Consider the following 25,285-nt stretch of genomic DNA (forward strand, 5'->3'; position numbering starts at 1 on the left):
AAAGTGTTAGTGAGTTTTACAGCGCTTGAAACATTGGACAAAAATGCTTTCCCTACTTTTCCAGACTTGCCAAGCCAAAGAAATTGGCAGCTAGCAGTGCTTTCATATTTCCAGATGTGAGGGTGGTCTCGATCTTCTTTAATCAAAAAAGAAAAATAAGAATATTTCCCCAAACTATTCCTTTAAATATACAAAGGCATCACAAATGCTCACTTCGAAACACAAGCTGAAAACTTGTAATATGATTCTACTATCCACGCTGAGAACTGCTTTGTCGGCATTTTACTTTATATCATCTTCCAACAGAAGATATTCCCCTCGGGCGCTCAGCAGCTTGCTTCGACCGACTCTGAATAGCTATACATGCATAGATTCATCTGTGCAGTCTCATGTTTGCCCAACTCTGACTCCACTTTCCTTTGCTTGCTTTTGAGCTGATAAATAAATCTTTACATCTGTCGCTCTCCTGAGGGCTTCAAAACCCATGACTTTAGTTCCATCTCACCCGCTTCTTCCCCTTGCTTACACAGACAAACAGACAAGTGCAGAAGCGAGATAAAAGCCGGAGTGATGTGAAAACATGAAATCCCCGGCTTTCATTGCTTTCGTGGAAATGCAGCCCATATAGAGGTGTGCAGAGTCATGGGTGGGGCCGTGCTGTGCAGCGGCCGCAGGATTCAGCTGTACTTTTGTATAAAGCAATGTTTTTCTCTGTATGAGAGGTTCTAAGCCAGAATTGCATTATTCACTGGCTCTTCAACCGCCTACATAAAGAAACTGCTGCTGCAAGGTAAACATTGATCCTAATACTTCACTGAGAAACAGACGTCAAAATAAAACTGCACATGTGCACATCCAAGTTCAGTTCTGTGCAGGCAAAAGTTCCATATTAGTTCTTCTGATGCCTTAAATCAAACTTACAGGTGTAAAAAGTATCAGCAGCTCCACACAGGTACAATATTCACTCATGTGCTGCCAAACAAAGCTGAGGACTGATGCACGTCTCTCAGTCTGGATATTTCCAGGTATATGTCCCATGAATAAATGACAGATACAGCACAGTCTTCTCATCAGTATTATTCAGCAGGGACACTATTTCCTTCTCTCCATCGCGGTTTGCTAATTGAAAGAGATAAGCGAAAGCCAATATATCCACAAAGAATATCCTGTTTGAATACCGACACTGGATAAGGAGGAACAGGTGAAATGGTCTTTAGCAGCGTTCAGTTTGAAGATGGAAAAGTTTCAAACTTAAGTTTTCATGAGCATGAATGATTTGTGATGTATAGTTGTAGCCTTAGTGACTGCAATGGAAATGGAGCCAATGAGAACCTTTAGATAACATCCACATGTGTGTCCACTTCCCTCAGCTCATTTTCCAGTTGCCTTTTAAGCCCTTTTTCCACTGGTCGAAATCTGACATTGGGCTTCTGTCTGCAATATGAATGTGAATGCACTAATTTGGCAAGACAGCCAGGTAAGAGTTTGTGACGTTGAACATGGGACAAACAAAAATGCGGAGTGAATCGTGTATCCTTGCTTATTTTGGTGTAAATGAGGTATTACACATTTATATCTCATTTCTACCAGGGGTCTTTCTGTGTGGAGTCTGCGTAGGTTTTCTCCGTCTGCTCCAGCTTCAAGTAAGGTTAAATGGAGATCTACATAAATAGATTTGGTTTGTCCGCAGGTCTTTGTATGTTGGCCTGTCCAGGGTGTCCCCGTCTCTCACCCAATGTCAGCTAATAGTCTAGGCCTAGTCTATGGACAGATGCTCAAAATCAGCACCTGGTTTTACAAGCATGTATGTCTGAGGTTGCAGCCTGTCCAAAAACATTTTAAATGTCCAAAGCAGTTCTCTCAAAAATAATTTCTGCTCTTCTTTTAAAAACAAAATGATAAACAAATAGGTTAAACGAGTATGAATATTTGAAAAACAATCTGCATTGTGTCTATAGCTGTATGAAAATATCACAGGGGGTAACCTCAGTGGGAGGAAGCTCCTCGCTTGGATTGCATTTTTCATTTTCCTCGGCTTTCTCGCAGCTTTGAAACCTCTGAGGATGCCTTGGAAGTAGTTTATCTCACAAACAAAACATCAAACACATTCGAAAGGAGTTGAAAGCCTCTCGAAATCCCTGCATTACATCCCTTTGCCTTTTTCCTCTGGTCATCATCACATCCATTGGGAAAAAAATAGTTGATTGTTTATGGCAGTCAAAGTAGTGGTGGCTAAGAAAATAATCTATAAAAAACCCATCAGTGATGCACATATCTAATTGAAACACAAACTGTAGCACAGTGTGGAACCTATTTTTTGCCTAATCCAAGTGTGAACAACGTAACTGGAAGCTGTAACTCCCCTGACTTGCAGTTTTTGTCATGTGTGGGCAAGTGTGAGAGCTCATAAAGTGGACGTTTCCAGGGTATTGCACCATCCTTGAGTGAAATACAATAACCATTTCCAGGAACTGCACTTGCAGAAAAATACTGCACTGTAGAGAGTTACAGCTTCTGGTTAAAAACATGATGCGAGTAGAGAAAACCAGACTAATTTCTCTCCTGAGATCATTTTTGGCATGATCCGCTAACACAGGCGAAAAATGGTTGTTAAAATCAGAAAACCTGACTCATCCACAGATAACTGAGACTCAGACACTCAGCACTGCTTTTTTGAGTCACATCTAAAAAAAAACACTTCTGAAACGATTGAAAGCTTGGGATTATATTTGCAACTTTATATATCTTCCTAAAGCATTTAAAACTTTACAAATTACCTTTGAAAGGAGAACATGAAATCCCTCTCGCACAAATCAGACATCAACAAAGGACGAGCAAAATATGTTCCTGCTCACTGTCTTGTTTGCTCATCTCTAACACACAGAATGAACGCTGGAAAACACACCAGTCCTCTTTTGATCTATAGTGCTTATTAATTCTATCTGCCGCTGTATGTGTGTGTGTGTGTGTGTGTTTAGCATATCCTGGTGAGAAAGAAAAGTGGAGCATGCTCTTTGTTTTGTCTTGTAGGAGCATTTTCACCCCTGATGACTAGGCAAGCATCCCATTATTTATTATGCTGCAGCGTGTTCACTGACAAAGACATCAGCGCGTGACTCACTCCTTACTCACGTCAGTAATGAGAACTCTTCCCCTGCCGCTGCTGCAGTCGCACCCACTGCTGATGCATGTGCACCAGCACCGATGGTAAACCCACCATCAACAGCTCAGAGTGAGATCTGACGCAACAGGATTCATGTGCACGCAGGGTGTAGTTCCTTCATGAGGTGGGCTGACTTTATCAGTTTAGATTAAACTTGTATTATTCAACTAAAGAAAAATTGTGATGTGACTGAAAATATATCCACCATTGTATTACGGTATAAATGAAAAAAATAGAAACAAGCAGTAGCCTAAACTGCTGAACCACCACTTAGCCTGTTGTAAAGTGATAATTGCAAACAAGTAGGGAAGTTAAAAGAGTGAGATTAGTTTCTATTGATAATTAAATCCATGAATAAATGGCCAACATTAGTCTAAATTACTAAACCAGTTGAAAAAGCAGTTGGCTGAAAGTATGGACAAAGTAGTTAAATAGTTTTTAATTAATAAAGAAACAGCAACAGCTAAAAGTTATAGACCAAATGGAATTAGTATCTAAGTAAAGCATAAAAAAAAAATAGCTTAATCTAATAAAAACTGTTGAAAAAGTGAAATGCTAAATCCATAGGGAAATAGTGTGGCAGTAATAGTAGTTAACTAAAACAAAAGAAAAACATTCAAAACTGTGAGCTGAAATTGTTTTTAAAAAGTTAGCAATAGTTAGCAACAGTTGAAATAGCTAAAATAAATGGTAAACCATTGAAATTAAAGTAATGAATGAACTATAAGTTCGCTAAATTGATACCATAGACTGTTCATAAAGATGGACAACATGACAGTGCCCCAAAAGTGTCTCGATCACCACCTGGTGGTTAGCTCCAGTATAGGCCATAAACCCTGCCTCCTCCATGTCAGTGGATGGGACATGGACAATACACAAAAATCTTTACACAAAGATGAATTATGTTATTTTATGTAATATCACATTGATGTATGTTGAAGTGTTCATTTTTGGTTTTAATCAGTTATTTGATGACACCAAGACTGGTTAAAACGTCATGATTGACAGCTGATTCTGATTCGCGATGGTCGGGCATGTGTATTCGCTGGATTTTGATACCCCCGATCTCTACTGCACAGACTCTGGCTCCAAAGATGGCAGCGTTCGTATTCTGAATATTGTGGCTTCATTTCTGGATGGAGGGAGGAAGTGGAGACGTGACATCCCTCTTTATACACAATTCAGTCAATTGGGCCTATAAACTATAATGTTTCGACAGTTGAAATAGTTAGCAAAAAGCAGTATATAAAGTTTTTGCTAAATGTTTAGAAATTTAAAAATAATTAGCAAAAAGTAATGTGTACATTTGAAATAGGCCAGTTCATCCAGTACACAGCACTTTATCAGTGGTGTTGGTGAGAGGGCACTTGAGCTGTTGAAGCTGTTGGTTTGTTAGACAACAAAGGTTGGGAATCAGATATATAATAACCCACATACCAGACAATCACAACACACTGAAACATAATTGCTCCTGTCAGACTGGGACTATAACTTTAGCTCAAAGGCACAATGTAAAATGTCAGTATGGCCTGTTCTTGCTCTTGAGTGTGAAATGTTTAGAGGAGTGCAGCTCTGCATTAACGAGCTCAATAACCACGATGGTTACACCACAAAGAGAGAAGTGTGTTTTCCTGCACAAGGCACCGAGAACACTGCAACTCTAAACTTCAGAGCTCCTCCTCTGTCTGTTTCTGGCAAAAACCACCTACACTCCATGACTCAGTCTGTGTTTGCTCAGTCTGTGGACAACTCGAGCATCTCAATTACTCAGAAAGTTCTCTCGGGTTGCGGAGGATTTGATTTTTTGGGAGATATGAATCTGTATGCTGAGTTTTATATATATATGTATATATATACTCACAGAGGGAAACAGTTTATGCGTTTTAGAAAGGCCATCCTTCCTTTCTGATTTATTTGTCATTACATTTGAACATGTCTTTATTTGCACTATGTACATGTTGCCTTCACACAAGATTGGAAAAAAAAATCCCAAAACATATATGTAATAAAAAAAAAATTTGGCTAAAGTGCACGACACAAAGAAAGCACTATCACCCTGGCATTGAAGAATGCATGAAGCAAATGTTTTTTGTTGCGTGGATTTGCACATCAGCTCATCACAATGAGAAGGAAATAACAACTGCATTGAAACCAACATACTGTTGTAACACACTGAACAACACCAGGTTCCCAAAGAAGCCAGATAGAAACACATCATTTTTAATGACACGCTACATAACACAAAGCATGTTCATCATCATCGTCATCGGCAATAAAGGTTTCTCCAAGATATGAAAGCAAACATTTCTTTATAGTTACAGTGATGGTCATGATGTGTGCATACACTGACCTGGAATCAGTCGCTCGTGAGTTACCACTGGGACGTGTGTTCAGAAGGGGTGAGGCGAGCATATTCAGTGAAATGACCGGGGGTCTTCAGATGAGCAGAAACTCAATGAGATGAATCGGTTTGTTAAATATTTAGCAGGATTAAGTAGAAACTACAGGACGGATTACGATGAAACTTGTTGGAAGGATGAGGTATCAGTCAAGGAAGAAGGCATTACATTTTGGTGGGGATCTGAATGATGGGGGGAGAACCCTGATATTGCAAAATGGGGTGGTTTTCAATATTTCCCTTCATTTCTGAAAGTAAAATTATTGGATCTTGATGGAAAAGAATCTGACATGTTTAGGGGAATAGTGAATTTAATTGTGGTTTCATAAAGGGACTGTAGGGGTCTTGGTGGAGGTATGCACTTTACTTACTTTACTTTTTCTAGCTATGTTTTTTATCTGACTGCCTTCATTCGACTTCAAGATGATTGGATGTTTGCAAAAATTGGAAGGCCCAAAATAAAATTCCAAGTATTAGCTGCAGGTTTATTTAAAGCAAAGCACAGCGGGAACTTCCCCTTGTGGAGAGTGTAGTCAATATTCAATCTTCATTAGCAGAGAACTGACTTGCATGTTTATTTTTAAATGTTCACAGAGCCAAGGATGTATAAATGGATTATTTAGTCGCATGGTCTGACAGAAACTGGTGACGCCAAAAGTGGCTTATTAGTAAAATTAATGTGGTTGTGCTATTTTAGGGCAATGCTCAAGAGTGTACACGTTCTTTCAGAAAAAGCCATTACAGGGGAACTAATTGTGCACTATAAATGTCAGGTATGACTAATGCAGGACGTGTGCAGGGAAAACTAAGTGCATAATGTCACCACATGAGGGTTTACTGTATGAACTAGCATCTGCCAGGTGTAAAATCTACAATGTAGAAAAAAACAAATCAGATGAGAGGTCATTAATAAGCCCTTCATACAAGCTTAATCAGTGGATTTCAACTTGAGTAAGAATCCTTGAAACTGTTTTTGCGGAATCAAACGTCTCAATGCTTTACCAGCATGAATTACTCTAACAGCTGAAGTGAGGAATATGGGGTAAAGTATTGCACGAAATATGAGCCCCTTCACAGGCTGATCAATTTTAATTCAAGCTTTTTTATGATCTGACGAAAAAGCTCTAAATCCGTTCAGTCATGCATAGCAGTGAACCGCCGGCATAAGTAGAGTCATGCAAAGAATAATTTATTACAGCTACATTCAAAGCTGTCAGACTGCCGACACTTTGTTTATATGCGCGGCCCCGGAGGATATGTGAGGCTGCCTTTTAATGACACCATCTACCTGATTTACAGTAGGACCTCCACGCCCATTGTGACTGGCGGATGCCTCGTTTCACACCATGTAACCAGATGCAGGGTTGTTTTTTTTTTTTGAGTGACACTGAAACACCGTTTCCCACGGAATTTCTGACCATCTGGCCGACCTCACATCAGTGATTTAATTCCGGGGCCGTAAATGAAGATTCCTTCAAATTAGATTAATCAAGGTGACTTTAGACAGCAGGCGACATAAAACGACAAACATAAAAACAAAGCACAGTTGCACTTATGTAGGCAAACTATATCTGGCACAGACAGCTTTTGTTGGACTTCAGGGCACATGTTGAATGGATGGACGTCGTCTTCAAGGTAAAATACGGATCTGCGGCTCTGTTGAGATTCTTGTGATTCATGCCAGTGCACATTGTTCAGTAAGAAAACAGCCTCTGTTCCTGGCTGAAAGTGATCTCTCTTTTTTTTTTTCAACCTCTCAGACATTTATTCCTTATAGATGGAAACTATTATCAGTAGTTCTGTATTTTTTTCTCTCTCTAGCGATGAAAGTCCTCCTTTGTCATGATGCATGTTGTCACTTTTTTTTTTCTTCCACTTTGAGGCAGTCAGACTTATGGAGTCATAGAAGTTAATGAGGGCCGATTATGGTCTATTAAAGACAGTCCTGGTTGGCAAACCGAGATAAGCGGGGACAGGACTCCGGTTTTAACAGCAGCTCAATAAGAATAACAACGACTTGACTGAATTTTGTGGCTTTTACAATTGCTTCAGTCTTGTCATCGTAACGTATTTGTAGGGTGACTTAGAAGTTCGCAACCAGCCGAAGGTGGATGAAGCCAAAAGAGATTGAAGTCAATGTGATGCAAACTGGCCTCCAATACTTCCATTACTCAAAACACCTGCTTTAACAGAAAAAACTTTCACTATCCCCAATTCCCCCTCTTCTTACCCTCCAGCTTGACCTCTCTTCAGTCACTGTGGCTAATATTGGCTGACAGAGAGCCTGTAGGGAGAGAAGGGCTAGAAAGAAAGGAAAGGAAGAAAAAAACGTACATCCTCAAAAAACTTTCCTTGAAAATCCGCAGGAGCAATGCAGTTCCCTAGAGGGTGTTGTTCTCTTCCTAGACTCCCCGGAGGTGCATGGAGAGAAGCCTCTTATGCTATATGTGTCCTGGTTTCGAAAGGTAGGCGATGAGAGCTACCACCACCCCCACATACACACCAGTGCCTATAGTGATGGAGAGGGCGGCGAGGAACAGAGCGCGTCGGGAGGCAATGTTGGCCATGGGGAAGTCACCTTTGTTCACCGCCTTGGTGGTCTGGAGGAGAGGAATGGTAAGACAAAGAAGAAGAGTCAGACACATTTTGGATGGACCCCAAGAGAACCAACAACCTCACTTTTCACAAGCACCATAATTACAGAAGCTGTGGAAGTGAAAAAAAAAAGGGGATTGAACGGGAGGATGGGCCCATTGACCGAGTGGTTCAGCGTAACCCTGGAGAGCTCACCACGCCTGGCAGGACTGAAAAATGGCAATTAGTGTGAAAATGTCAAAAACTGTGCGTTATGATCATCTCAGCCGCGAGCAGTGAATCATAAACGACACATGTGAAGAGCTCATTCATCATAATTTGTCATTGAAAAAAACAAACTCCACAAAGAGAGACAAAAGAGAAGGCGACAAACAGAAGTTATTGACAGCAGTTCTATTGTTTGCTTCACTGTAGGTATTCAAGTGAAAACAGGAAAAAGCCGGTCAGGCAACAACATTATCGCCATAAACCAGTTACAATGTATTTAAGGTTATTGAGCATTTTTACAGCCCATTATAGGCACATTTAGGTCCTGTGGTGTTGTGTAAACTGATCTTCTCAAATAAAAACAGTCCTCTACTGCTGTAATATGCCCACAACGTAAAACAACTGAAATCTTAATTGTTAAACAGCAGCTCATTGAAAACAGTTAATCCAAGTCAGTTTAAGGCAAGTTAAATAATTCATCCTTACGTGTGCATGAAATTGACCAATGTTACAATTATTTTGGGTCTATAGAATTTGTAATATTCAAAACAAAACACATTCTGTTGTTTTTCATCGTCTTCTGAACCGAACATCACATCGAAACAACCATTGCATCGAGCTCATCGACAGCACCACAGTCACCGTGTTTTCCTCTTTCTGTTCGTGGCCCTTTGCCCTGACATCTCTCTCCTCATAAGACTCTCAAGTGGCCAGTGCTTCAAAGAGGCCCTGAGAGCCACTGCTGCACAAGCGTACACAACAGCAGAGCCAATCAATACAGGAACAAAACAACAATACTAGAATGCATTATTCAGTATTTTGTTGTATTCTGAGATAGTTAATTCATAACTAATTGATTAAATGCATAATGTGTTCTTTTCAAAACAATAACGAGAGACTGAGTTTGGTGACATTGTTAAGTAGCGTGGGATCTGCGAGTTGTTTTTATCACTGGTGCCGTCATTGCAGCCATTTGCCTTTGGTAATGTTACCTTTAGTGAGGGACGTTATCAGCAGAGGCTTCCTCCTCGCCCAGATAAACAGTGCAGTTGATTAAAACCAGTAAAAAACTGAGGAAGGCACTTCCACATGTTTCTCTTCCATTGGGCTATGAGAGTCAAGCACTGACTTTTGCTCAGCTTTGTTTATCCAGACATGCAATCACCAAAACCTTACACTGGGTTAAAATATAAAGTTTAAAAAATGGTCATTACATCTATTAAAATTATGTATTTCTCTAAAATCGAAAAAATGGTGGAAACATTTGGGATTATATAAGTAACCTCAAGAAAATATATGAAATATGTCTTATGTTGATAGAAAACTTGTGCCTTTAACAGATCATTATTGGTGATAACTGAAATCAAGTCATTTAGTATTAATTATTTATAGAGTACTTGAATTACTTATTGATGACAAATGAATGAGTAATCAATTAATCATGTGTAATTTTTTTTACTTAAATTACCATATTATTTATAACTGCATAAATCTTTTATTTATATCCAGCTGATATGAAGTGGCATTAGCCTCTAATTTGACTTTTGTCTTTGGCAAACGACAAATACATGTATTGATCAATATCAGTAATTATGAGCTTGCCAGCTAGAACTAGTTGTTTGGGAGACTTTGGCTTTTTGTATTCTCAGTGGGATTGCACCTTTTTAATGGCGTAAAGCAGCATATTGTGTAATGGTACTGCTCTATCCAGTGTCATTTAACCAAACCAAAATTCACGTCCAAGTTTATTCACAGGATGTAAATAAAAAAAAAAAAAAGAGTAGATAGGTTGTCAGTTGCTGGTGTAAAAACATCATTAGAGCACTTTTAAATCATATTCTGCTTCAGTGAATTTTCAAAGGTGCCCCATGGACCACTAAAATACATTTTAAACAGAAATAACAGTTTGGAGCATTTCAGTGATGCTCAAATGAGTCCCGGCCTCTTGTCCCTGCTTCTTATATAAATACACACAACCTGGATAACTCAAATAAATAGTAAGATTGAAAAATATGACGATAAATAGTGGTTTGTTGTGTTCATCCTGTCCATTGTCGCTTTGTTTACAAAGCTGTTGCTGGGTTTACTCTTGCTATCTTACTATTTGAATGGACTTGCATGGCTGGAGAAACACAGAGGGAAGAGAAGAGAAATGCCTCTTTTGATTTCTTGCGAGGTCAGAACACCAGCAGAAATGACACACAATGGCAGAAAGTCTAACCGTGACATTGTCTGGGCTTTGTGTTGGCTTTTCCATTTTCCATCCTCCTTCCCCTAAACTAATTTCTTCTCTGTTTTATTCCAAAAGTCGTCACATAATAATCTTATGATTTATTTTTTTTCCCCTTAATGAGATTCTATAGTCAATAGTTCACCATGTTGCTAAATCCCAGTCCTAATTTGTTGTGCCTTTAACACAATGCATCCATCAGACTATTGTGCTGAATGTGGGGCTGTGCGTTTGCTTGAAATTACATTGATTGTTCTGCCGAATCCATTCTCATAATGATGGAGCTGATTTATTTGTGTGAGAGAGTTAAAGCTGGCATCAGGGTCACATCCTCCAACTCCAAAACCTTGGTCATCTCATAAAAAACACTATTCATTTTGCGAGTGAGCCCAGCTGCAAATACACAAGGTCTCTTTTCTTAATCCCAACTGAGGTGGAGAGGGATTATAACCATTAGATGCAGCGTCTGCAGTGGAGTCTGTTTCCGTCAATGGTGGTGAATAGAAAATGAAGCACCGGAGTAAGAAATCCTTGTTTTGACCTTCACCTTTGCTTACAAGCTCTCAGATTGTGGATGAAAGTAGCTCAATAGAGTTTTTCTTTGCAGGATCCCTGACCCCACTCAATTTTGAGTCTGCTGCCCGTAAGAGCAGGTATTTCGTTTAGTTTTAAAAAAGTCATCGAGGAACTGACATCTGATCTACTGAGAGGGCCTCATGGCTTTTATTGCACTGCCATACAAGCCAGTAGCCAGTCAGATTTACCTTTAGCCTCAGCGTACCCTCAGGTTCTGCTTTAAACGTTATTGCGATTAAAAGGCTAAATACCTGATGATACCAATGTACAACTGAAGACTATTATTATTATTTTCACTACAACAACCAGTCTTACAGTGTTCAGATGTGATGTTCCCAGTTATTGAGTTGATTTTTTCCTTCTTCAAAGTGCTGCTCATTGTGGGAATGGTTGGGTTTCTCTATAAATTTTAATGTCTTGACTTTATTATGTTAAAATTTAACTGAACTGAACTGAATACCTTTTATTATAATCCATTCTTCTTTTTGCCAATTTTTAAAGTGAAGAACTGTGTAACCTTGTTTAGGTAAATGTTATACAAATGACGATATTATTAATAACTAATAAATCTAGAGGAAGTTGGACTTAAGCCACTGCATCTCCTTGCTGAGAGGAGTTGGTTGGTTGGTTAAGGCCCCTTGTTGCAGCTTTCATTTTAGGTGTGCCTTGCATGGAGAATTTAAAGAAGCTCCTGAGGTTAACAAAACATTCAGAATAACAGCCTACAGGAGCAAATGGACATTCCCTGTGAGGAACTAGAGGGTGTTATCCTACTTAGACAGCTTCGCCAGAAGCAAGTAGCTAAAAATGAATGGATTCGTGTCAAACTAATGGTAATGCTTATGATAATAAACTTATGAATACAACACCTTTCAAAAACCATGAAGTTGGAATAAAGCTTATGCTCTTCATGCAGTTTGGGAAGAAAACAAGTAGCTTTTACAAGAGGCAATGTTATGCAGACAAGTTTTGAGGGCAAAACCTTATTCATTACATTACATGTCATTTAGGTGAAGTTTTTATCCAAAGTGTTTTTTCCAATAAGTTCATTCAACATCTGTAAGGGCCCATTAGGTAATCAGCATCTTGCCCAAGGACACTTCATCATGGGCTGGGATTCAAGCCGCTGACCTTTGTTTGGAGGACGACTGCTCTACCCCTCAGCCACAACCACCCAGATGAAAAATGTGTGAATAAGTTCTTTGTCCATGGTTTCATTCATTCTTACCAACAGAACTCAACATGGCAGAGGATTAGATTAGTTTGGTTTACCTTAGGGATCAGTCCTTGGCCCCGTTCTTTTTCTATCCATCTTGCATATGCATTGCATTTGTATATACAGTGTTCAAAATGATACAAAGCAGTACGTAACCTACTTGTAAAGCCAAATGAATTTTTCCAACTACATTTAGAATCATGTCTATAGTAAAGTTGTTAAGCCAGCCATATAAGGCCATTTATTTGAAAAATTCAACGCATACATCGATGGTCTTGATTGAGTTTTTGTTCTTCTTAGAGATTCCAGTCTTGTGTCAAGGCTAATTGGAACACAGCATGTTTTCATGTTAGTATCATCTTAGAATAAAGTCTTTCAAAACAGGCCACAAATACACAGCACACCTGTACATACACACTGAACGGTACAACCTTGTGTGGCTGATCAATGTATAAGGCCTTATTTGGACTTGACCCACCCTTTTCAATCTTTGGAACCCTATCTCCCCATCATTATTTAATAGAAAAGTGTGCTTTCTTCCAAACCTTATCTTTAATTACATGTTAAGGAAGCATGTTCATTTAAATCAAGATGAGAAACCAACCACACTTCTTCATTATAGCCTAAACCTAGAACTTAGAATTCATTTAAATTATTTGCTATTATTTATATATTTAACATTTGATTTGCTTGATGTATGTGTTGTACCATGTATTTTCTTGGAATAAAATGGTGTAATGGTGAATTGTCATGATGCTGCAAGGTGATTAGGCACTATTAATCAAAGTAATTGGTTGGTGGGTTGCTTGGTTGACTGACTCGTTGAGGGATCAACTGGATGGTTGGTTGGTTGGCGCATTTATGCTCTCTTCTAATCACCAGCTTTGTATAATGTACTATATATGTTTCAATGTGAGGATGTTTCCTTGAATCCCCTTGAGAGGAAAATGGCTAGAAAGATTATTCTTATCTCCACAACCTTGACAGAATAACTGAAATTTGGTGTCATAGAAAATCCAGATAACATCTCCTACTTAGCTGCATGAAGACTCATACTGAGATGCGCTCTCTGAACTCAATTCAGCATCGTTAACAGGTTTTTTTTCCAAATACACAACACCCACAGCCCGGAAACCCTCTCTGCATCTGTCTCATGCAGACACACAAATGCAAATACATAAACTGTTTCACAACTACTCATTCATTTTCATCTATTACGATGACTTGTGTGCCATAAGATAACTTTAGAGGAGTCTGATTTGCATAATCGTGACAAGAATCGCTGCTGCTTCTCATCTCTGCACTCTCCAGCGCAGATGTCTCAGAGCTGAGAGAAACATTTATCAGCATCTCCAAACAAAACACTCACCCTATTAGTGGCAGTAATTGAAACTCAATTCCGTTTCCCAATCAAATGCTCAAAGCTAATTTTCCCCAGATATTCATGGTGTTCTAGTCATTATCGTTTGCGGCTGTGCGTGTGTGTGTGTGTGGGCAGGTAATGCTGGATCCTTAACTGTGTAGCTCTCTTTTCCACAAAGACATTGCACTGTTTTAAAGTTGTAGTTTTGGCAAAAAGGATATGAGTCATTAAAAGTGAATGAATGCATGTGTGCCTCTATGTGTGTGCACGTTCATAAGCTGTGACGCTCTCATTGAATTCCTCTGCTTGGGAAGCCATTCCATTCACTGTTTGACTAAGCCTGACCTTCCAGTGGGACAAAGACACTATTGATCTTCTGTCTACAGACTCTATAACACTTGTTAACCTGTTTGTTTGTAAATGTCCTCAGAGTAAGTGGTGAAGCTGATGTGCAATCATTTCAAAACAATTCTTCTTGGCTGCCCATGTCAAATCCCATAATGCATCTGCGTACACTGCCCCACGCAGGCAGAGAGCAGAAACTACAAAAAAATGCAAAGCTGATTGGAAAAAGTTTGAGAGTCCTAATTATCGGTTGTTTGTCAATGTCCCCAGACACAACCCAAGAGGTATGATGGGTAGTACCTGCCATTATAGTGCCCCTTTTGTGGAGCAATCATGGATAAAATTGCAATCAGTTTCAAATGGGAAGTGAACTGTGTTCTCCTGCTTTCACATCCTGTTGTTAATGGAGTAATTACAAGTAGCTGAGAAGAACAAAACAACACCTTAGAGTCCGAGTTGTAATCCTGAGCTATCATCACAGGCACACACTAAACTAATCAGATCAGGTCATTTAAAATGAGCCGTACACTTGGTTTGTGTCTTCACTTGTTAATGACCTGCTAAACCCAAAGAGAGACCTAAATGTGTAGTGTAAACCCCCGTTTAGGCAATTCAAAATTATTATTATTATGCCATTTGATAATGCTGTCATAATGATGTGTGACTCCCCTCCCAAGATGCTTCTTTTGATTACTGGCATTTATTATAAGACTGATGAAAATCTTTCCTTTTGTTTTCACATACACACAAAGACATTGGTGAAAACAGTTTCCTGCTTACATGGCCATGCAGATACGCTCGTTCATTTATAAAAAAGTAAAACACATACGATGATAAGAAAATATTGCTCACTTTAACAATTCAACTTGTAACTCCATCACAAGTTCCTGCTACATTGACATATTTTTAATAAGGTAAAACAAGTGTCAAATCCAACCTCACACTTTACCACATTTTACCTGCATCTGGTCCAACTACATTCATATATTTTTCTCTCAGGACAAACTGAAGTTTAGATAATTCCAGCTCATGATAATGAAAGAACAATATCTCATTTTCAATCCTACAGAATTAATTCATTTAGTCGGAGGGGTTTCCTGAACGATTGAATGAAATGAAGACCACTGAAGTGGTTTATTGAGCTATAAAATGAAGCGATCCCAGACTCCCACCATATCTTTTCTTGACAGCTCTTCTGGACGGAACCTTCTGACGGCACTTTCCCTAAACACAGCCATCACTTCCCCATAATTACCCAGGAAGAATCAAATTAGCTTCTGACAAGTTAATTCACCGACTGCCTTCATCTGCCTCGGACTGCCTGTGCCCCCAGATAAGACAGCTAAATGCTCAAGCTTTTGAAGAGATAGTCAAAGGCAGAGCCATTTACTGTAGAGCTTGTCTGTCTCTAACATGTGTGTGAAGAGCGTACCTTTAAACATACAATGTACATGTGTGTGAAGGCCTTTTAACGTATTTTCTTGTTGCTTTGAGTCAGGATTGATTAGCGGCGAGAAAAGGGCTGATCCCTGCGCTTTTTATTTCCTCGAGATTTAAAAAGTGAGATAAAGCCGTGTAAGAATCCATTTGACGACCATTGTGTGCAGTGTGCCGATGTTATTGGTTGAGACCATATCGACAAAGCTTCAGAATTAACAGCATTGTCTTGTCGGCTCCACACATCTAACTCTTAAGATCACGTGGGCTGTTCTCTGTGGAAATAACAGCTCGACAGACAGTTTGTCTTTCGCTTGTTTGAAAAAAAACAACTGTAATTTGAGATGGGTGTTTAAGAGATACTGTAGTTCACCCTAAAATGAAAATGCACTTATTATCTCCTCACCACTTTGCTGATGGAGGGGTGGGCAAAGTGTTTGAGTGCGCAAAACACTGTTGGAGTTTCAGGGGTAAACAGCGTTCCAGTCAAATCCAATACTTTCAAATCGACTCGAAACGGCATAATTTACATGTTTTTGGTCTTGAACATGTTTGAGTGGACAATCTCTAGCTGCGTTATGCATATGTGAAATGAAAAAGAAAGTCCAGATGCCATTGTGCAGACATTCTCCAGAGTTCACATCTGAAACGGGCTAAAGTTAAGAAATAAGCCCACGAAGACAATCAGAAATTCAGTTGTCGTAACGTGCCTTCATGCATTTCTTATCTCACATTATACTGTGTAAACTGCAGCTCAAACAGGTTTCATGTGTCGCCTTTCAGCTCATCGCCTTTAATACGTCGCCATACCTGTGATCGGGTTTCATCTCCAATCCCCTTGAAATCCCCACTAGTCCAAAGGGGCCTCTCTCATCTTAGTATTTGAGACACCTCCTTTGTTGGAATTTACAGATTGAACCTTGAGAGTGATTTATGTACTCTTCCCAAAGCCGCTTCTCAGCCTGTTTACAGAACATCAAGCAGCCATTATAGATTGGCCTTGAGTTATTGATGGGCACCTCGGTAAAAAGTGTCCTTGCGCCTGTGGAAAGCAAGTCAGCTGTCAGGCTTTCTTTCTTTTTTTAAATGTGTGATAGTCCTTAATCTTTGGATGATGAGTCATTCAACGAGCTGAATGTGCGTGCGTGTGCCTACATGTCGACAGATTCATGGAAACCTGTCCGAGTGCACGTGGGCAGTTGCACCTGTTTCACGTTAGACGTCAAAAAACAGATGCTGAATGATTCATGTGTGTTGGTGTCAGATCATTGGTGGCTTTATATATTTATATATACTGTGTGTGTGTGTGTGTGTGAGTGTGTGTGTGTGTGTGTGTGTGTGTGTGTGTGAGTGTGTGTGTGTGTGTGTGTGTGTGTGTCTTTACCCCCTGTGAGAAGTAAAATGCTGCGATCCCCAGAGGCCAGAAACAGCAGAGCATGGAGAAGATGGCCAGGCCAAGATGATCTCGTGGAGGGACGACGATGAAGTTGTCTTCGCTCTCGCTGTCGCTGGAGCAGTCCGTCTGCACAGAGAACACAGAGTCAGGTCACAGCAGACACTCAGTTCGTGGCCCAGCACACGAAAGCAATTACAGTTCATGTGAAGTGATGCTTCAGTCGGCAACAGGTCGATCAGGCCAGCAAAAACATCATTCAAAATTAAAGTCATAAAAGTCTGCAGTTTGTGTCTGATCGAGCCATACACCATAAATGTGAAATACCCTGTTCATAATGTAGTACAACATCACACAAGTAAATATACATTACTTCCAGAAATAATAGAATAGGTACCCAGTAAGTAAAAAAATAACAACAGTATCAGTACTTGTATAGAAGTATTGGTATGTACTATAGTGGTATAGTGTTTAAAATGTTTTCTCTTTAAGTCTGAGTATTTATGCCGTACATTGCTGTAATGTAAAGTATTTCCAAATCCATCTTCCAGCACTTCCAATAGTCGTACGTTAAATCATTTTTTGTTTGATCATATAAAATTATATTGTAAATAATTATATACTGTGTCATTAGTTTTAATCTTCATATTTTCATATACATTTTCATATTTATTATACACACATGAGAGTGGTATCAATGTGAATAGCATTCATTTCCTAAATGTCAAATTATTTGTTAAACTTATGTGTTCACGATGGGATTCCCCAATTTAAAAAAGTGGTCACTGCATTCAGTTTGGGATGTCTCATTTCCAACAGCTTTTTGCATTGGTAAAATTCTATTATTAAATTGAATAAAAGGTACAGGCCTCTCATGATTATTTAGAAATGTGACAATAATTTTATATTCAGATTGATTCCTCCTTTTCTCAAAAGTGTCAAGGAGATTCAGGGATTATTACAGATGAGGAAGAGCTACATGTTCCAATGAACTCTGATAAATCAGTCGGGTGACACCTTTTTTTTTCCTTTTTTCAAGAGAGATGGACAATCTAACAAGAAGCAGTTTGCAGAATATGCAGTTCTGGTTCTGAAGTATAAAAACAACACCGCTGCTGTCTGCTCACTGCTGTGTTAGCCTCCCTGCTGACAGTGTGGCGCACCTACTGCTGCTGACAGTGGTTACAGCACATTGCACTACGCTTCATTGTTATTCCTAGATTGCTGAAATGTTAAAGGTGTGGAGGTGTAACTGGAGACAGGTAACTATATGTACCACAGTGAACTGCATTGCATCACATTCTCCTGTATCAACTGCATTGCGTTGAATAATCATCTCAAATTGCTTTGCATTGTAATACTGCAAAGTGTATAATTCCTCCTTCAATCATTGTGTCTTATCCCACAAAACCTCAATTATAGTCAGAGGTGAATCTATATTTTATATTTATATAAACATTTATATTTTTCCAAAACATTTGATTTAGCGATGTTTTGATACTCAAGCAGCATCGGAAATACTTCCATTGTCGAAAAATGCCAGGTCGGGCATTGCTAAGTACGAAATCCACGTACCAATCCGATAGCACGTCTTTAAAGTATGTTATATTCACCCTAATAAAAATGTAATTACTTTCCAGGAAATCACTTCATGCAGAGAACAAAAAGAGTAAGTGAGTCAAGCTGGAAAGTCCCACAAGTAAAACGCTGATAATATTAAGTATAGAAGACTTCAACTTCAAGCTAAGTAAATGAAGTAATTGTTGTGTTTTATTACATTTATTTATTTTTGGTTTCTTTTTCAGTTATGTCTGTCAAACTCGATAATAAAAGAATCGCATATGGCATTCATTCACTCAATGTATTTGTTTTTCAAAGTTAACTTGAGCCAGGCCCTACAACGAGACATCAAACATCACTTCCATACAGCGTTAGTGGAATAAAACTGTTAAACTAAGCTGTTATTTGTTTTAAATGAACTGGTATCTGATTTGTGCACGGTATCACAACACGGGAAGGAGATAAATTGTTTTGCAACCTCTCATTGGTGATCTGCAGGCAAACAGGTGGATTGGGGCAGATTTTATTGTGAAAAATGAAAGAAAAGTTTTTCCCTGTACAGAATGACGAGCTTTGTGCAGGTTGATGTGATTTTCAAGGCGAGTGGGTGGGGAATCTGCATTCACTGAAAGAGAAAAAGCCATTTGTGTAATGGGAAACAAAACACAGAGGAGTTGGCTGCATGCAGGATCATTTGGTTCCACGTTATGTCACAGCTCGTATTCATGGACTTTTTTGTGATGGACCATTTGTTTCTCATTAGTTTTGAAATATGCAGATTCCTACAGTTTGGCATCTAAACAACAAAAGACATTAAGAAGAAGCTACGGTTGAAAGTCCACTTCATTTCAGACGTGAAATAGTTATGAATCAAACACACCTCCTCCCTAAAGCTTTATGAAACTATTTCACGCTCCACACAACATTCCTCACATGGATCTGCCTCCAGCGAAAGAGAGAAGATGCTCATACATCTGCATACACTCGGAGGGGATACTGAATCTCAGCCCTGGTCCACAGCAGAGCATTTCAGCATTTATTACAATTTTTGGCCACTTCACCCCCTAAAACCCATATATACGCAAACGCTTGTTTAAAGTAGATTTGTTTCTGGAAAGATCAGGAATAGTGATTTATTTTCTTCTGTGATGAAAAGAAGCTGCAGATTGAGGTCACAGTTTTTACACGAGCAATTAAGCTGCATCCTTCACACATCATCCTGTTTGAAGGATGATCTGGCATGAGGGCGGAACATGAGAAATGAATGCAAAATCAAGGCTAACAACATAGTGTTGTGTCAAAGAAAATGAATTCAATATTAAATTGGATATTTCATCAGAGATGGGGGGGAGGGATCGCAAGACGGGGACATGGAATGGAACTGGAACATAGAGTATAATGAGCAGCATCACATTTACACACAGATGTAATCTGATGACAGAAATGTCTCGACACCCTTGCTTTTTCAGCAATGTGGCATCTTGTTCGCTGTAGCCATTTTCACACGTCTTTCACAAATGAAGAACACAGCAGGTGGGTGGTTGTCCGACTGAGACGCGTTCACAACACCAGGAACATTTCCAGAATGCTCAGGCGAGGGATGACGTCTGGGTAGAGCACGCAGGAGGAAGGGAATGAATAAATTCCTCTGGTGAAATCAAGTTTGAAGCATCAGCGTCGGCCCTCATCAACAGCTTAAATTTAAGTAATTTAATTTAATGTAATTTCTTATACATGTATGATACCTTTTTTAATCCTGAGATATTTGCAAGCAGCAGGTCCCTGCTCTAGAATATTGCTCGGAAAATGTCCAGAGTTTAGTGCATGTCGGACAGCTTTTTAAGTAATCCTTGAATTTTTAAGTATTTTTTTTAATGGGATTTATATCCACAATAATCCCTGCAGAATCCGGATCGTTTATTAATGACCACACAATCACGTTGGTGGAATTCTTTTTCGGTGCAGCGTTGAAAAAGCTCATCTCAACCTGAAGATTAACAAACACAGCTGTGATGGATGAGTAGACAACATCTGGACAGGACAATATCACGTACAATAATATAATCAGGTACAGCACCATAACTTCTGTGTTTCTATGGTTGTGGTATAGCTACTGAAATTAGACTTTTACTTCACATAAACTCTAACAGTTCTTATCCTGGACCAGTTTGGTATCTTATCTAAGTAGATACAGGGACATTCTTTACACAGTTTTTTTAGTCTTGCAGCAAAGCTTGTGACTCCCGTTTCTCTGCACTGAAACAGCTCAACAAATTGTTTCCCTTTTATAGCTTTTATAACTACTCGTGGGGTCATTGTAAACCTGTATAGCTGTGCAGTGAACAATAGTGAGATGACGGGAAATGAAGAAGAAAAATGAGGATCAAGCCAGGAACGCTGCAGCTAATGGTCAGCGCTGAAACCTCAGAGGCGCACCGGGGCATCCTGAGCTTACTGCATTTTACCTCACTACAAGTTTATAAAAGAAAAGAAAAGAAAGATTACCGGAATCATTTATATGAGCAGCATCTTAAAACAAAAGCATGTCTTTGTGCGTGAATAATTTGAATAAACAAGGGTATTAAGAACTCTTTTAAAAAACCTCTGATGTTTTTGCTCTGTGTTAAAAGTTAATTTAATGGAGCCAGGTGAGAGTGTTGGGAATGCATTTGCACAGAGGTGTGAAACTGTTTTCAATTAATTCTAATAACACACACACCCTTAAAGCCATGCTGATTGATGATAGGGATTAGTGGCTGTGTGGTTGAAATGTGTTGGGGACTCTGCCCACTAATGGCAGTGGAAACACTGGATTAATTTTCTCCAAAAATAGACCTCTGGAAGATAAAACAAGTATATTAAAGTCCAAATGAGTCTGTGCAAGCAAAACCTGTCCATTTTGTCTGTGCACTCAAAGACAATGCCGCTCTGTTGTTCTTATAAATCTATTTAAGGCTGCGAGCACAAGCCCCCTCGTCAAGATGATCGATACATTTTCATTCTCTTTACAATGCAGCACTGAGGCAAAAAAAAGGTCATAACACATGAGCATAATGCAGCCTACGTTTTGCATAATGTCATTCTGCCGTCATGGCCTTAAGCAAGAGCTACATTGCAATCTCTGCAGAGCCAGCCCTGCTCGGCTCTGTGCCTTTGAGCTCACTGACAATATCTGCACAGCCTCCTGGCTGTTTGGAGAATGAAAACACACATCATCCGGGGGATCCTCGCCGTTTGGTCGGCCCCGGTTACCAGGGAAGGGAGAAAGAGGAGACGAGGAAGGCAGAGGAAGTCAGTCAGGCGGGAGAAGAATGAGGTCGGGTGAAGTCGGCGCAGACCTGCGGACAGTGCGGTGTGTATGGGAAGCTGCTTGCGGACCTGACATGTGCAGGGAGGTCATTAATCATAAACCTTTGGAATGGTTGTAGGAGATCCAGAGGGAAAGAGGCCACCAATCCATTCGCAGGGCCATCTCATTACTATGTGATTACAATTAGCTTTTATTTTTCCTCAAATCTGTGAATACAATTCTCAGGAACATTTTTTTTATAAGTTAAAGGTTAAAATAACTACTCCATCACTCAGTGACTTCTACATTTGATTTAAAGTAAACAGAATTTTGTTTTTCAGGTTTTCTAGCCCTCTTTTAATGAGCATGCTGCAGGCGGTGTTGGTGGTGTGTGTGTGTGTGTTTGTGTGTGTTTGTGTGTGCGTATGCACTCATGTGCATTGTCATTCATTTACCACCTCCCCTGTACTTGCAAGTGCTAATGACTATGCACGCTGCTGCTGCTGCTGCTAGCCATGTTTAGATATATCTTGTGGGGCGTAAATCCTGTCGACACGAGGCAACAGGTGACAGGTAACGAAAAGCTAATGGATGGTTTCACCACTCTGCCATGACAGCAGAACCAAGAGGAGGGCTGGTGTAATTTATCAGTTGCCAAATTGCCTGCACAACATACAGGAAATGTGCCCCCAGCCCACTTTTATACCCCCTGTCCTCCATTCTCCCAGCCCTTGTGTTCTTTCTTCCTGATTCCATGTCAAGTGGATGTCTCATAGTGGGACTCCTGTGTGTACTTGGAATGCTGGTAATCATCTGAAGATGGTCTGTGGGTGGACATGAATTTTAATGTATGTTTGGTTTGAGCCGCCCTGCTGTATACAAAGTGTCACATTATTTGATGTTCCTTTCATTTGTGATGCGTGAACCTAGACTTCAAAGCATGTCAACGAATTGGACATGCATGGTGATGATTCCTGTACATGATTTACATGTGGCAGGAAAATAAATCTCATGATCTAATAATATATAAAGCTCCTTTTTCATCTAGTCAGAAAACCCACTAACATGTGGCTCATGTCTACAATGTGAATGGAAACAATTGGCATTCACTCAAATGACTCAGGTAGAAACAGGTTTCTATCGGCTCCAGCTTTGATCGGCAATCGATGAACATGCTCATTTCTTCTTGTGTACTGTCCATTACTCTGGACTTTATTCTGGACTTCTATCATTACTGTTTTTCCTTTTGAATTAAACAACAATGAAAATGTTCTTATGGCTCATAGTCCTTGGGGATGTATCAAAATCAATCACAGTCTCTTTTATATCTTTGATGCTGTTGAATGCAAATCATGCTATGAGGGTTCTTTTTAAATAGATGGCCTATGTAGGGAACAAGTGATTTCTCTCTGTTGTCACCGCAAACACCAAACACATTGCAAATTAAGAGACACTAACCACACAGAGTCAAATTAAAACACCCACAGAAATTAGTGTTTTATCCTCCTCAACCGTTTTATGATGTAGAAGCCAGAGGCTGAGGTCTTGCAAGTTAATTGCTTTACTGTGCGGCTACACAAAGGTCTAGAGAGAGGTCTGGATGCAGGAACAAACCACTTCACAACAACAGGGAATTCAATTACTGGACTGCAGGATCATAACTTAAGGGGGGGGCGAGGACCCAGGAGGCATGCCCCCTGTACACTTTCAGATGCACTGTGTGAAAAAAGTCCAAAAGGATTTTTTTCTCATACGTTATAGGTAATGTTATAGGTAATATTTAAAGTGAGATTATGTTGAAATATCCCTATCACGTTGTCTTCTGGTTGACTACCTGACATAGTTACATTTCTGAAAGGCAAATTATTTTTTAAATGTTATTTCAAATGAGCACAGTAAATCCATCACTGCTTAACTCAACACATTAATCCCCAAATCACTAATGTTAATTATGCAGGGAACTGAGCGCCTCGTCTTTAATTTGCTGCTTGCTTTCCTCTCGGCTCCAGTTTTATAAATGCATATTTTGATATTTGAATTTCTTTGAAGTGGAGGGAGGATGAGGGGCACTACTGTGCATTATCATTCCTTATACTGTACTGATGCATCTCTCCACAGGGAATTTACAAAGCACTTTTCACCTATGATATACTGATCACTTTTTGCAGTGGTTTACTGTATAAAATATTTTTGTTAGAACTATCCCAATAAGGTGATATTATGAAAAATGGTGGAACAACATGGTGGTGGTTTCACTCTTGGTAGCGGTATATGAAAAACTGTGTCCTTCCCCCAACTTTGAATTTCAAATCCCGCCCCTGCTTGGCTGAATGCTTTTGCAGTAACTGCACGTTATGACATTTTCAACGACAGCTATTCATGGTTAATCATAAAAAAATATGCATAATGTTATCTGATGATCTCTGGTACCTACACAGTCCATTAGAAAGCATGCCATTAGAAGAGAGACCGGGCAGGAGTCATTAAAATCTGTGGGCTCTTAATAGTCCCCAGTCATTTAATTACATCTCTACAAAAGGTGCCGCACGTTCGCTTTGTTGTCCGTCAAGAGTCATCTGCAGGTCACCTGGTCTCCATGTCTGTCTATTACGAGCTGGAGTCACATGCTCGGCATCTTAATGTAGCATTAGTGGAACATACACCTGCTCTGTATCTGTAATCATAGTAAGTTATGCTGGGGAGACCCTGGCCCCAGATGTAACTATAGTGTTATGTTAAGGGTTAGTAATTTATGAGGACGTGAGACAGAGGGCCACAAAAGGACGGTATACCAAAAACCCTTTTCCATGCTGGTTAATACGAACCTGTGATTTACACAGTGTCTGGGCTCAGCAGCCACATAAGGTCCACTGCACTCAGGAACCTGAGAGGGACACTCAGTCACTGAGTGTGTGATCCCAATGATAAAAGCCTCGTCATGATGCACTCCCCTCAAACATGCTTTACAGTCTGCAGGGGCATGTGCTACCTGCGGTGAATTAATAATAACAACATATTTGTTATTATTCTTCCCATTGCCTCGTGGCCTCTGGTTGACAGGTGCACTATTTAGGATGCTGTAATGAGGCTACAACAGAGACACGCCACACATTGTGCTTGGTATTCATGTTGAGCTCTGCAAACAGGTTGGAATGCACAAGGAGAAGTGGGGTGCGTATCAAAGAAATCAGCGATTTCATCTGAAAAATGATAAGAAATCCCTGCTCTGTGAAGCCAGAAGGCCTTTTGTAAACTCCATGTTAGTGGAAAAGCAGTTTTTGGTGCCCTTGTGGCCTTAGTGGTATGAAAACATGAACAAACATGAAGTACAAGATCCCCACTTTGAGTCAGGCTTACTCCACCCGAACCCTTCCCACACACATCTCCTTAAAAGCATGAAATGCCTTAAAAACTTAAAAGGGTAAAAACTGTTCTTGGAGATAAGACGAATGAAAATATCTCAAGTACAAATAAAGCAATCATATCAGTAACAACATAATCAGTTTATTACAA

The 25,285-nt window shown here is 39.7% G+C and overlaps 1 protein-coding gene across 2 annotated transcripts in view; it reads right to left on the minus strand.

Annotated features, from left to right (window-relative positions):
- Nucleotides 1–5,367: 5,367 nt before the first annotated feature.
- syndig1l (synapse differentiation inducing 1-like) overlaps nucleotides 5,368–25,285 on the minus strand; it is a 247,360-nt gene continuing 227,442 nt past the window's right edge. Inside the window, exons 3-4 of one of the 2 annotated variants that reach the window (XM_020091548.2) lie at nucleotides 16,915–17,052; nucleotides 5,368–8,161 (exon numbers count right to left, since the gene is read on the minus strand). In XM_020091548.2, coding sequence (XP_019947107.1) covers nucleotides 8,003–8,161; nucleotides 16,915–17,052 — 297 coding nt within the window. In that variant the 3' untranslated portion in view covers nucleotides 5,368–8,002. The remainder of the gene's footprint in view (nucleotides 8,162–16,914; nucleotides 17,053–25,285) is intronic. The other variant, XM_069515547.1, reaches the window with a different exon arrangement.

Source organism: Paralichthys olivaceus, chromosome 19, assembly GCF_024713975.1.
Source record: "Paralichthys olivaceus isolate ysfri-2021 chromosome 19, ASM2471397v2, whole genome shotgun sequence".
In the NCBI taxonomy this organism is placed as follows: Eukaryota; Metazoa; Chordata; class Actinopteri; order Pleuronectiformes; family Paralichthyidae; genus Paralichthys; species Paralichthys olivaceus.